This window comes from Sceloporus occidentalis, unplaced genomic scaffold (genome assembly GCF_023333645.1).
Source record: "Sceloporus occidentalis isolate IW3139 unplaced genomic scaffold, rSceOcc1.0.p SCAF_1, whole genome shotgun sequence".
Classification (NCBI taxonomy): domain Eukaryota; kingdom Metazoa; phylum Chordata; class Lepidosauria; order Squamata; family Phrynosomatidae; genus Sceloporus; species Sceloporus occidentalis.
This window is the reverse complement of record NW_028316981.1, coordinates 152,856,368-152,869,149: the sequence shown is the minus strand read 5'-3', so window position 1 is coordinate 152,869,149 and position 12,782 is coordinate 152,856,368. Positions and strand designations below refer to the sequence as shown.

Here is a 12,782-nt window from a genome sequence, read left to right as displayed (position 1 = left end):
TGTAAACAAGGGGGCGGGGCTATGCTAATGGAGGCCCTCCCTCTTTGGGAAAGTCAGCCGGGGTCTCCAGCGAGAGAGAGAGAGGGATGCCCGGCGGGGAATAAACTTCCTCCTCGCCTCTCTTCCCTCCCTGCGTCCCTCTTGATGCAGAAGGCGCAGCCTGGGCTCAGAGCCAGGCAGCAGGAGGAAGGAAGGAAGGATCCCAAGCAGGCAGGCAGGCAGGCAGGCTCCGGAGACGCAGCTGCCCCTGCGGCAGAGAGCCAGGTTCCAGGCTCCCTCCGGCAACGACAGCCTTGCAAGGGAGTCATCAAGGGCCTCCAGCCTTGCGAGGGGGACCCACGTGGAGGAGCAGGAGCAGGAGCAGGAGCAGGAAGGGAGCCGCTGTCTTGCTCTGCGCCTGGGAGCCTCCCTCCGGACTGGCGTGCCCTTGGGGCTGCGGAGGAGGAGGAGGAGCCCCGCCAGAAGGCAAAGCAGCCCAATGGCTTAGGCTCGCCAGCCCCTCTACTCCGCTGCCCTCGTTCCTCCGCGGAGAGGCAAGCCCTAGTCTGCCCTCCCCCAGGAGAGCCCTGGCCCCAAGGACTTCCCCGCTCGGCCTCTTCTTCTTGGCAAGGTCATCCTCCCAGTCAGAGGAAGGGCAGACTCGGCCCTTCTTCGCCCCCGGAGCCCTCTCCCTCCCCGGGCCGCCCTCCTCCTGATGGGGCCGGGGGCTGAGGCGGGCCCCGGGCTCCCTGAGAGGGCTGGCGGCTGTGGCCCATGAGGAGGAGGAGGAGGAGGAGGAGGCGCCCCGGGGCGAGGAGGATGAGGAGGAGGGCGGCCAGGGGGGCGCCGCCAGAGGAAGAGGAGGAGGAGGAGGAGGAAGAAGAGGGAGGCCAGAGCCAAGGCACCGCCGGCAGAAGCCGAAGCGAGAGGGGCTCCCCGGGGCCCTAGTCTGAAGAGAGCCCCCGCCGCGGCCCAGGAGGGCAGCCTCCCCCTCGCTCTCTCCGCCTGGCCTGCCGCTGGGACCCTCCCTGAGGCCCGGCCCCGTCCTGCCAACTCCCTGGGAAACTCTTCCCGCCTTGGCCCTCCAGGGACAGCCCTCGGGGGCAGCGGGGGGCTCCTTCCTTCCTTCGTTGCTTGCTTTCTGCGAGGAAGGGGCTTCCCAGGATGGGCGACGGCTCTCCTCCGGAGCCCAGCCGAGGGAGCCACCCTTCTCCCGCCGTGGCCGCCTCCTCCGACGCCGAAGCCATCGAGGTCCTGGACACCGAGGAGGGGCTGCCCATGGCCCCCGAGGACCAGGTAAGTGGCCGCCTCGCCCCCCTCCTCCTCCTCCCCCTCCTCTCTCTCTCCGGCTTCTCCTCGGTAGACTTTAATCGGATCGAGTTACTTAAAAATAAACTTTGGTATTAAAGTCCCCGGAGGGAGGCTGGCTTCTTTCTAGGAAGAGAAAGCGCTTGCCCGAGGTAGGCCCCTCCCTTCGGGGCCACTTTACACACCTGCTCCAGGAGGAAAATACCCGTCTATGGCTGCATCCACACTGGAGAGATAACCCCGTTTGGCACCGCTTTAACTCTTTGTCTGGCTCAAGGCTACGGAATTCTGGGAGTTGGAGTATGTGGCGGACCACTCTGGGCTCCATAACAAACTCCAACGCTCAGAATTCCATAGCCTTGAGCCAGACAAAGAGTTAAAGTGGTCCCAAACCGGATTATTTCTCCAATCTGTCCAGCCACTAGTGGCAACACTAGATTTGATGCCTTCATCAATTTTGCAGCCCTGGTTGGATGTCAGGAGTTTAACCCCATTGAGCCCATTGACTCTACCTTGTAGGCAACGCTTCCCACGCTTGGCCCTTCCATCGCTTCCCTCACTCTCCTGGAGTCTCCTTCTTTGGAGGTCCTTAAACAGAGGCTGGCTGGCCATCTGTTGGGTCTGCTTTGATTGTGAGTTCCTGCATGGCAGAATGGGGTTGGGCTGGATGACCCTTGAGGTCTCTTCCAATTCTGTGATTCCTCTGCCCTGGGTTTGAGTCTGGAAAAGCCCCCCATATCTTTCCCTGACCATTCCTCACCAATGCCCCAGAATGCTTACCAAGCCCCCTGAGGCTGGATTTACTTCTCACAGGCTCCTCAAAAGTTCTGAAGAGTGCCAAGTAGTGTGAAAAGTGGTAGCAGTGCCTTGTTAACTACCCTCCTACAACCAGGAGCTGCTGTGGTAGTACCCTGTGTGGTAAGCTGAGGGGAAACAAAATATGTGCAGTGAACATTGGGGAATACAGTGGCCCTGGATACAGGGAGCATCATAGTCCCTACTTAGAAGCCTTTGTTACATTGTGTGCCTTCAAGTCGTTTCTGACTTGTGGCCACCCGAAGGCAAACTTTTCACGGGGTTTTCTGGGGCTGAGAGGGTGTGATGCACAAAGGTCTCCCAGTGAGTTTCCATGGTTGGCCAGGGAACTGAACCTTGATCTCCAGAGTAGCAGTCCAGCACTCAAACCACTACACCACACTGGCTCTCTTAGAGTTCATGCTCAGATGCAAAGTACTTTGGCTAAATCTGGGCCCATAACCATTGCCCAGGCTGACCTGCCCCACAGGATTGCCATGAGGATAAAAATGGTCAATTCCTGGCAGCCTGTGATGCAAGGGTTTTTTTATGATTGTAAAACAAACACTAATATAAGCATGGAGGGAGTTGGAAAGTTATTGTTACTGCTCTCTTCATTGCTGGGTAAAGACTTCTGATTTATTTCACAACTTTGCAACTCTGCCGCCTTCGTTTGAACACTGACTTCTTACAGTGCCCTGCAGTGCGCAGAAGCATCCTTAGCCTACCACCCACTTTCTGACGTAGCTGTGTTACATGTGGGAGGTAATTTGTGTTAAGGAGCAACCTAGTCTTATCTGTGATGACTTGGTTTATAGTTGAATGAGTCTCGAGTGTAGTGTATGCCCCCCCCTCCTGCACCCTGCATCTGTCAGCTCCTGGGATCTTGCAGTCTGTTCACTTTCACAAAATACTGCTTGACTTTTGCTGCAAGCTACATAGACATATAATTGTCATTGGCTCATCCCTCTCTATGTTTTTACCCTCCAGTAATTTTTAAATGAATACTGGTGCTACTTTGATTTTGTGCTTCCCCTCTTTACTCTGTGCGTAAATTACCACACTTGGCAGTAGGATGACCTGAGGGAGATTTTTATTTTTAAGCAGGAAGATATTTGTAAAATCTGCTGCTCTTTCTATCCATTTCAAGCAATGGTTTTACAACCAAATACTGTACTTTGAGTCTGAATCCCTCAGCCTGTTTGCGATGTGAACACATGTACTTTCATTTTCATTAAGTGTGGTTACAATACTTGAAACGTGAACCTCCAGCCTGGCTAAGCTGCCTAACTTAGTTGTAAGCCATAATCTCTAAAGATTCTTAAACAGTGAACCTTATTAGTTCCCCACGTACAACCATCTTCCTCTGAGGATGTGTCCCTCTCTTTCTCTCCATCCAGCTGTGTGGCAGAAGGGAGCGGGTGGGCTTTGCTCTTCACCCAGAGCTGCTGCAAGATTTAATCATGAAATGACAAGAAGAGTGCCTGGGACAGTGATTTCCAGCATTTATGCACAATGGCCCCTATGGCAGAAGGTGATTCCCTAGGCATCCTTTGGGTCAGGCTTTGGGTTTACTTTCTGAAGAGTTATTGGTATAAAAGCAAGCCCAGGTATTCCAGTCTTTAGTGCTTCAATAACTCTTATCATACTTCTCCATAGGAGAACTGGTATACCAGAGTTTATAATGAGGCACTAGTGTACAAACACACACATGCATCCCCCCTCCTACTTCCTAAGTAACTTAAAGGGCATATGAAGTGCAGCTGGAACATATCTGAAGGTAATCTAGTCCAGTAAATTTTCAAACCATGTTTCAGGAAAGAAGGGTGCCTTGTGAAGGTTTATCTGTAAGTATCTCTCTCTGATAAGGCAAATCATCATGAATGTTATGAAAGGGTGAGATTTGCAGGTTTGAGTTTTGATCTGTGCCCTCTTGACAGAAAGGCATTCCTCTCGGAAGGTGTCTCCATCTGATTCAAAGGAGATACGCTCTTTATTCATCATTAGGGTCCTCCAGCATTTCTAAGGGGGCTGGCAGGAAGTCTGGTTCCACCAATACTAAAGCTGGATCCAGCTTTAATTTGTTATTTTGGTATTTTCACTGCTAGTAAAGGAAAGAGTAACAAAATAATTTGACCAGCTTTGCTTGATAAGTAGATTAGTAATGGCAGAGAGACAATCTTCTCTGAAGAAGGAGCAGCATGTAAGGCAGGGATGGGCAAGCTGTGGTCCTCCACATGTTGTTGGATTGCAGTTTCTCAGATGCTGTAGCTTGCATACCCAGGAATGGTGAGGAATACTGGGAATTGCCGTCAAGCAGCATCTAGGATGGCACATCTTGCCCACCCCTGATGTAAGGGCTCCACTGCACAGAAATTGCTGTGAAAAGAGCCTGTAGAAAGCAGAAAGTTTGGAAACCATGGATCAAGTCAGGTCACTGGAGCACATGAACTATCTGTGTGCCTTAGGTAAATGTCACCTGGAGCTGACACCCATAGTGGATGCAGAGGTGGCAAAAGTCAGGCCAAAAGTGAGTGAGTAACTGGTCCAAGGTTGTCCAGTGAGGTCTAAAACACACAACAGAAATAATCCAGTTTGAGACCGCTTTAACTGCCCTGGCTCAATGCTAGGGAATTCTGGGAACTGTAGTTTGTGAGACATTTAGCCTTCCCTGTCAGAGAGCTCTGGTGCCAGAATCAACTACAATCCCCAGGATTCCCTAGCACTGAGCCAGGGAAGTTAAAGCAGTCTTAAACTGAATTATTTCTCTATTGTGTTTTGGATCTGTGTTGCATGGTTTAGTGGAGACTTGAGCCTGGCTCTTCCAAATCCCAGCCTGTCACCCTAACCACTGTGCCTTGTGTTTTCGCAGTTCTGTGAAATATATCACTTTCCTTCCAAAAACTTAAAGAAACATCCATTCTCATATGTTCTAAAAGGAAGAACCTGGTTTTACAACCCATATCTTGAAGCTGTGCTATCATAGTGCTGGTACATATCCCCCTGTACCAGCATCTGACCTATATATTTTTTTTTTTTAAAAACTATGTTGATGTGTTCTGTTTGGCTCGTGTTTATACTAGATGGTGACAGAGAATTGGTAGAATGCAACCCACTTGCCATTTCTTGCCTGCCTCCTATCCACACATTCCCATTACTTCCTGCTTTATAGAATGATAGAGTTGGAAGGAACCAAAGTTCATCTTCTCCAACCTGCTGCCCAAAGGCAAAGCTGCCCAACCACCAGCCCCCCACAGAGCAACCTTTGCTGTCCAGAACACAGTGTGACACAAGCAGAGGGCAGAAGCACATCAGAAAGGTATGTTCAGGAAGTAGTGTCATGTGGCATAGCTCTGCTCCCAAGTGTGGTGATGTTAATGCATAGTGAGATGTGTCTCTGTACTGCTAAATGGAAAATTTCTTTGCTTGGCTGCAGGGTCATCACTAGGGTTGGTGTCACCCCGTGCGGTAACTCATGATGTCACCCCCCATTGATTTCCTCACATACCATACAGAATCCTTAATAATGTTTTTGTACTAATATTACTCATGAATCATAACTCATGTATATCACTGACTGTAATGGCAAAAACTGTGACATACTGTAAACAATGAGTAAAATTAAAATTTTACTTTTAAATTACAATGTCATATGCAGAGCTTAAATGTATTTACATTTACATTGTTCAATGTGGTTAAAGTTAAAATTTGGTAAAAAAAAGTAAGATGTGAACTTTTAAAATAAATTTTTTAAAAAGCAATTAAAAACAAAACAAAAACCAGGGCTCCCCTTTCTCCCCCTCACTCATACCATCTCTTCCATTGAGCTCCAGAGTTGTAAAGGGATGTGGGAGAATGTCATTGCCTGTTTCTGTCAAAAGGCAGAGATTTGGGGAGCAATGATGTTAGCCCCTCTTTAGGGTGTCACCTGGTATGATACGTGCCCCCCTCCAAGTGATGCCCCTGCCTGGCTGTCTGGGCTGGGGGAGTTGTTGAGGAAGGAGGAAGGCTGAAGCAAGATCTCTAGTGTGGGACCCCCTTACCCAGCAGTGTACAGCATATTATCAAGGGTGAAGGGAGGACTGGTGCCTCTGATATCAGTGAGGAAGTGCATCTGATATGGGTTTTGGTTTGAGCTTCAATGTAGCTGTCCAAGCTGCTGAATCTAAATAGGGGATAGGGTTCTGCACTGCAGATTTGTTGTTATTGTGTGTCTTCAAGTTGTTTCTGACTTATGACAAACATAAGACAACCCTATCATGGGGTTTTCATGCTAAGATTTGTTCAGAGGAGGATTGCCATTGCCATTCCTTGATGACCCAGAGTCATAGTCCAACATTCAAACCACTATGCCACACTGGCTCAGCTGCTTTAAAATTCAAACAAAAATCCAGAGTGAATTCAGTACCCTGTTGGCATGGACACCACTAGCAATCCATGGGGAGGGTAAAATATGCTGCTCAAAGTATGTATGAAAACTACACATAGTAGTTTGTGTGACCCTTTATGTACTGGGTCCTTCCAGCTGATGCGACAGGGTTTCATTTTACATCCTTTTGTCAACCAAAGTAAATCGTGGGCCATAGAGACAGCCAAGCAAATGGAGGACTAAAGTGCAAGTAGGAGCAGAACTGAGATCAAGAAAATCTATGGTAAGGGAAAATAATTTGGAGTCTAAATACCCTAAAGGCACCAGATCCTGTCTGATCTTGGGAAGTTAAACAGGATCAGCCCTGAATTGGATTGGAGGCTGCCAACAAATATCAGGTGTTGTAGGCTGTATTCTGGAACTGGCAAAAGCACTTCTGACTATTCCTTGCTTAAGAAAACCTATAAATTTCATGGAGTTATAATATTCATAAGTCAACAGGTGACTTGAAGGCACACACACACAATTACAGTTGGCCCTTGGTATCCATGGGACTTGCCATCCGCAGATTCAAGCATCTGCAGATGGCAAGCCTGCAGTGTCCCCAATGGTGGTGTGTGCATGCTGCCACACCACCATTAGGGAAAGCCCTTGTTATCCTGTGGCGGTTCATGAACATTATGTTCCATTGTCCCCAATAGCAGCGTGGCCACATGCACGCACCACCACAGGACAATGGGGCTGTCCCTAATGGTAGTGCAGCCACGTGCACACACTGCCATTGGGAACAATGCAGGTTTGACCATCCGTGGATTTTGGTATCCATCAGGGGGTCCTGAATGGATCCTCCACAGTTACCGAAGTCCGACTGTAATTTCAAACAGCCTGAGGGGGGAGGGGAGGCCTGGGGTGAGGATGACGAAGAACAAGGTGAACTGGTCTAAAAGTGATGGGGAAAGATAGGACAGGAGACCTGGACCAAATGAAATCAGTACTACAACAGTGTCTGATTGTTACCCCTGTGAAGAATTTAGTTTAACCTGGCAGTATGTATAACTAAACCAGGTGAAAAGGAACTCAAGAACTGCCTGGAAGATGTGGGATATTGCCAGTCCTTCTTTCACTCTATCTCCTTGAGTGTCTCACTGATAAAGAATTTCAGGATGCTGTCCTTGAATCTCTTTCAACTGAATCCTAGTTGATTCTGGCAACTGGCTTATTGGTGAAATTCAACCATGGTTGAAAGTGCAGGAAGGCAGGGAGGATAGGACTGCTTTATTTGAGGGTGAAAGTCCCAGCTGATTTTTTTGGCATTGTTAATTTGTCTATTTAATTAATATCTACACTGCTTAAGAGTTTAATTTAAGGGTATAGAACATGTAGTCTTTCAGATGTTGAGCTGCAAATCCTATTGGCTCTAGCTAGCTTCATGAAAGGTGATGGGAGATGCAGTACAGACTAACAACATTGGTTGGACCACAAATCCCACACCCTGACTTGAACCAAAGAAAGAAGAAGGGTTACAGTCTGTCTTCTCAAGATCTCAAAACAGAACAAGGCCTTTGGAGAGAGTGAGAAGGCCTTTATCTCCACATAGAGTTGTATCCTTGTGTAGTCCAAAGCCAAGGGTTATCAGAAATGTGGTGAATAAGGAATGGAGAGTTTACAAGAACAACCACAGGGGGAAATATCAAATTTCTTCATACTTGTACCCATTCTTAATATTTAAATAGATTCATCTTGGTGGATTTCTTTCCCAGAGAGCAATAAACCTGGTATTATTACCTGGGAAAGCTATGTTTAACAATACATGTAATTAGAGAGGAGAAGCTGCATTTAATATTACACAAGAGACCGGAACCACTCATTCAGAAGCAAACAGGCTTTCAGCCCTCCATAATTATAGTTCCTCCAAATGTCTAGCATTTAAAATGTCTTAGATGTTGTTTTTAACTCCTTGCTGTAAACTGTTTTGCTAGTATTGCTGGGTATGTTTCTCTTCTAACTTGAAACCATTAAACACAAGTCATTCCATTTGAGCTAATACAGCTGACTGTAGAATTAAATCAATAACAGGTCCCATTCTACAAAAGCACCTATCAATTAGGGTAGCCTAATAATAATAATAATAATAATAATAATAATAATAATAACAACAACAACAACAATAATAAATTGCCCAGGTCTGTTGTGGCTTTAAAAAATGTACAGCAATCAGGGGGTAATTTCAGAGCATGCAGGTAAATCCCACTAATAACTTGCAAACTAATTTTCAAAGCAATTAATATTTGCTTTCTGAAAGGCTATGTGATTGGCATTTACACTTAGTGGGTTGAACTGAGACAGTTGTTCCATAAGTAGTGGCAACTTCTGAACAGAATTCCATGCCTAATTCTTCTACTGGCAGAAAGTTAGGTGATTGTTTTTTATCCTGTTTCTTTTCCCTTTGCCATCCCCAGCACTATGCCTGTCATCAGATTTTTGGGGTGCACAGTGAACTGACAAGAATTGCTGCAAACTTCTCCTATTCCTCTAGCAGGATTCTTCTGCTGGATCAGATGTCTTCCCTGGATGGCAGGGATCCTTCTATCTGTGGAAGGCAAATTTTGGGTCCCATATCTAGTGAGATCCATATCTATTCTGCATTCAAATAGATGGCAGTTCTGTTTTTTGAATGTACCTTAAAGACAAAGGTAGACGATTGTATTTGGCACAAAATAATTGCAATCAAGCTTAATTTGTATGAGGTCATGCCTGGAATTTGCAAAGGTGCAAGGAAAAGAGTGGAATTGAACATGCTCTAGGGATAGGAAGAAAAAAGGGGTGTCCTGATACTGGATATGTCCCTGAAAGGAAAAGGAGAACAGTCATGAGATTCTAGACTTTGGGAGAGTCTGGGAAAGTTTGTTTACCAAAAACATGCATGGTGTGTCTGAACCGATAACACATTTTTAGTGTGTGTGTGTATATATATAATATTGATGCTTCTGCAAAAGCATTGCTGCTTTGGACAGAAAACACACTTTCTTCCCCTCAAAGCATGTTTTCTGCATAGGAGTCTACACATTTGTGCAAATGGCATAAATTGCATACACACGTTTTTTTATTCACAGAATTTTTTTCCCTGAGAAAATGGCCATGTTTTGCAAATGTATTTGTGTATTTGGTGCAAAAGATTGGCTCCTGAAGGGGAAAAAAACCCTAGTGCTTTTGCTTTGTTGTTTTTCAAAGTCAGGTGGCAACATTCCCAAACTTTTTGCACAAATGAATTTTCTCAGACGAAGTGTTAGAAAATTGCACAGAAACTTTTGTATTCTCCCAAGTTATGTGTTAGTACCTCACTTTCTGCTCATTAGGACCACTACTGTAGATAACCAGAGATGGCAGTGTTGCAGCTCCCAGTACAAGTGACATAAAAGGCTGATGAAGTTCCACTCAGACCTAAGAAAGCTCCTGATTCCAGCTACTTGCTCTTCTCTCTGCTACATTTAGGGCCAGCAAGATTGCCTGCCTCTTCTCCATCTTAAATACATTCTAGTACCTGGTTGATTCTGTGTCACCAACCATGGCATTATTAACTATAGCTGTCACCGGTACCATTATTATACAGTTAATATTGATGTTCTGCTAGGGAACTGAATTGAGGCAGGGCTCCAGTGGTTGAGGAATTCTGGGAATTTTGGTCCAAGGCTGAAATTTTAGCCCAAGGTAGCTTGTCCAAAAAAACTACATTGCACGAGTGGTTGTTGAGCTTTAAAAACAAAACAAAAGAGGACTAGTGAAAAGCATGATAGCAGCTCCGTTGTGTAACAAAGCTGATTTCTGCAGTTTTCCTTTCTGCAGGCTGTATTTGCTGAGTAAAAAGAGCCCTGACTTCTACCTTGCTATGTGCTTATTCTAGAGGAAAAGGAGGACATGTGTGACTGGGTCCCATGTTACTGATTGGGATTAGTTGGTATAATGAAGCTTTCAACCAGGTATTAAGTAGTTGTCAGGGTTGGAAATATTAAACCCAACTGTTTAAGTGAAGCCATAGCCTCCAGGACCATAGGGTGCATTCATAGATCTGGTGTAATCCGTTGTTGTTGTGTGCCTTCAAGTTGTTTCTGATTCATGGCGACCCCAAGGGGACCCTGTCATGGGGTTTTCTTGGCAGGTTTCTTTAGAGGGGATTTGCTATTGCTGTCCTCTGAGGCTGAGACTTGCCCAAGGACACCCAGTTGGTTTCATGACCCTGCAGCCCCCCTTCGCAAACATTCATTCTATGCACTGAGGTGGGAGGCTATTCCTGTATCCCACTTCCTGATACTAGGCTTCCAAACATAATAAATGCAAGACTGTGCAGTAGTTAGGAAATTCTGCCATTTAGTGACTGAAGATGGTACTGCAGGCTCCAGATGCATGGATGCATTCACATTAAAATTAATTAATGTAATTTAAGCACCAAATAAACCCAAGGTGCCAGTGCTAGGAGACATTTCGGAGAGCATGCTGCATTTCAGGTATCTAGGTTTTATGTCTTGGAACTGTGGCTCTTGCTTCTCAAGAATTCCAAGTGTGTAGTGGTGGTGGTAGTTGTAGTTGTGATAAAAGCAGGAGCACATTCATGGATTGAAAGAAAATAGAAGCCTTACTATTGCAAAGGAAGGCTCTTCATCCTAAAACCCAGCTGCCAGAGATGTGGCAGATTGCATTAAATCTAGGATTGAACATTTAACCACTGAACAGATTTACAGTGGCTAGTGGGAGTTCTATATAAATGAATACTCACTCAGAGAATGGCTTGGTTGTTTCTGTGGGATGCCAGAGAGTTAAGAAGAAAACACTGGACTCTCCAAACACTTTTCTTGGGTAGGCCTACATCATAGAGAGAGATTTAATCCACAGATGTGATATACTGGTTGTATGATAGTTATTTAGATAGCATGCTGGCCTTCCTAATATTTGTTCTGCCTCTAATTCTTACTCTTGTTGTCCTTGAACAAGGCATCCTCATTTATTTGCTTATACATACATACATACATACATACAACCATACAACCTTTATCTCCTTTTCCTCTAATTTCATATGAAGATACAATGTCTGACTAGTTTGAGAATTGGACAGGTTAAGGAGACTCAACCAATACTCGCAAGATGAATGCTAATGTTAGGCCAAAGGTTTCGTGAGAATCCAGTGTGTAGAGAGTGGGGGAATCAATCTTAGGTTGACATGTATCCTTTTGTGTATAGCCAGTCATAAAAGGGGATAAAGTTCAGCAAAAAGGTGGCTGTCCATATGCATTTGAAGTCCAATTCCCATCTGATCCAGGCAGCATTGTCAGTGGGCAGGCATGATGGGAATGGTACTGAAAATTATGGAGGTCTGCAGGTTTTCCACTCTTGATTGGAGACATGGTGACATGCATCTTAATGTATATATACGCTTCCCACATAACTCATCGAGATCTATGTGAATGTGTGTGTGGTATATGCACTGTGTAGATGGCATATGCATAGCCAGGTGCATGGTATGTTCTTCATATTGTGAAGCAGCCTGCTTAGCCCTCAGACTTGATCTTGTGTCTCACACTGCATGAAGACTGATTTATAAATTTCTTTGAAGTATTCATCCTTTTGTTCATTCTAGTTGAAGTTATGGCACATCTTGATGTGTTTTAGCACAATGATTTATAAAGTTGGACATACAGTCCCAACCAGCATAGCCAATCATCAGGGATTCTGGGAGTTGAAATCCATCAGCATTTGGATACCCATCTTTAGGGACCACTGGTCAGCATGGGTTGGTGAACTAGAACTAAGGAGACCTCCTGTTTCGTCTCATGCACCTTCTTGATGTATCTTTGGTAAGGGGCACACTTGGTTCCACATGAGTAAAAGAACAGAGCCCCACAAAGCTTTTTTGAGAGTGGGCTGAGATAATGAACAATACACCTTGACCATAGTGGTAAGTTGTACAACATGGCATGACTGATAATTATGTGGTCAGGATTGAGAGTTGTTTTTTAGAAACAGAAAGCCTAAATTCATGCGTGGCCAATCTGCAGCATGGATGCTATACAAGTTGCAGGTTGCTGAGGACATCATATGACCTGGAGAAGGAATACTACTATATTCAGTTCTCCAGCATCTCCAGTTCAGGCTGGGAAAGGCTGAAATTCTCTTTGCAACCCAGGAGTGCTGTTGCCAATGGCAGCAGTAGCTTCCGTCTTAGTGGGGTAGTGAATCTACTCCAGGGTTTATTCTAAACATTAAAGGAGCTATCTGAGGAACTGGACTCTATTTTGGGGGGGGGGGGTGATAAAGTTCAGTACTTTGCAAAGTTATTTTA

At 45.6% G+C, this 12,782-nt stretch overlaps 1 protein-coding gene across 5 annotated transcripts in view; it reads left to right on the top strand.

Moving 5' to 3' along the window:
• The first annotated feature begins 367 nt into the window (after positions 1–367).
• The window catches only part of RHBDL3 (rhomboid like 3), a 204,575-nt gene continuing 192,160 nt past the window's right edge, over positions 368–12,782 (top strand). For 3 of the 5 annotated variants that reach the window (XM_089477960.1, XM_089477950.1, XM_089477989.1), the window contains exons 1-2: positions 368–1,275; positions 5,255–5,401. In XM_089477960.1, the coding sequence (XP_089334086.1) occupies positions 1,144–1,275; positions 5,255–5,401 (279 nt within the window). In that variant the 5' untranslated portion in view covers positions 368–1,143. The remainder of the gene's footprint in view (positions 1,276–5,254; positions 5,402–12,782) is intronic. The other 2 variants (XM_089477979.1, XM_089477969.1) reach the window with 1 other exon arrangement.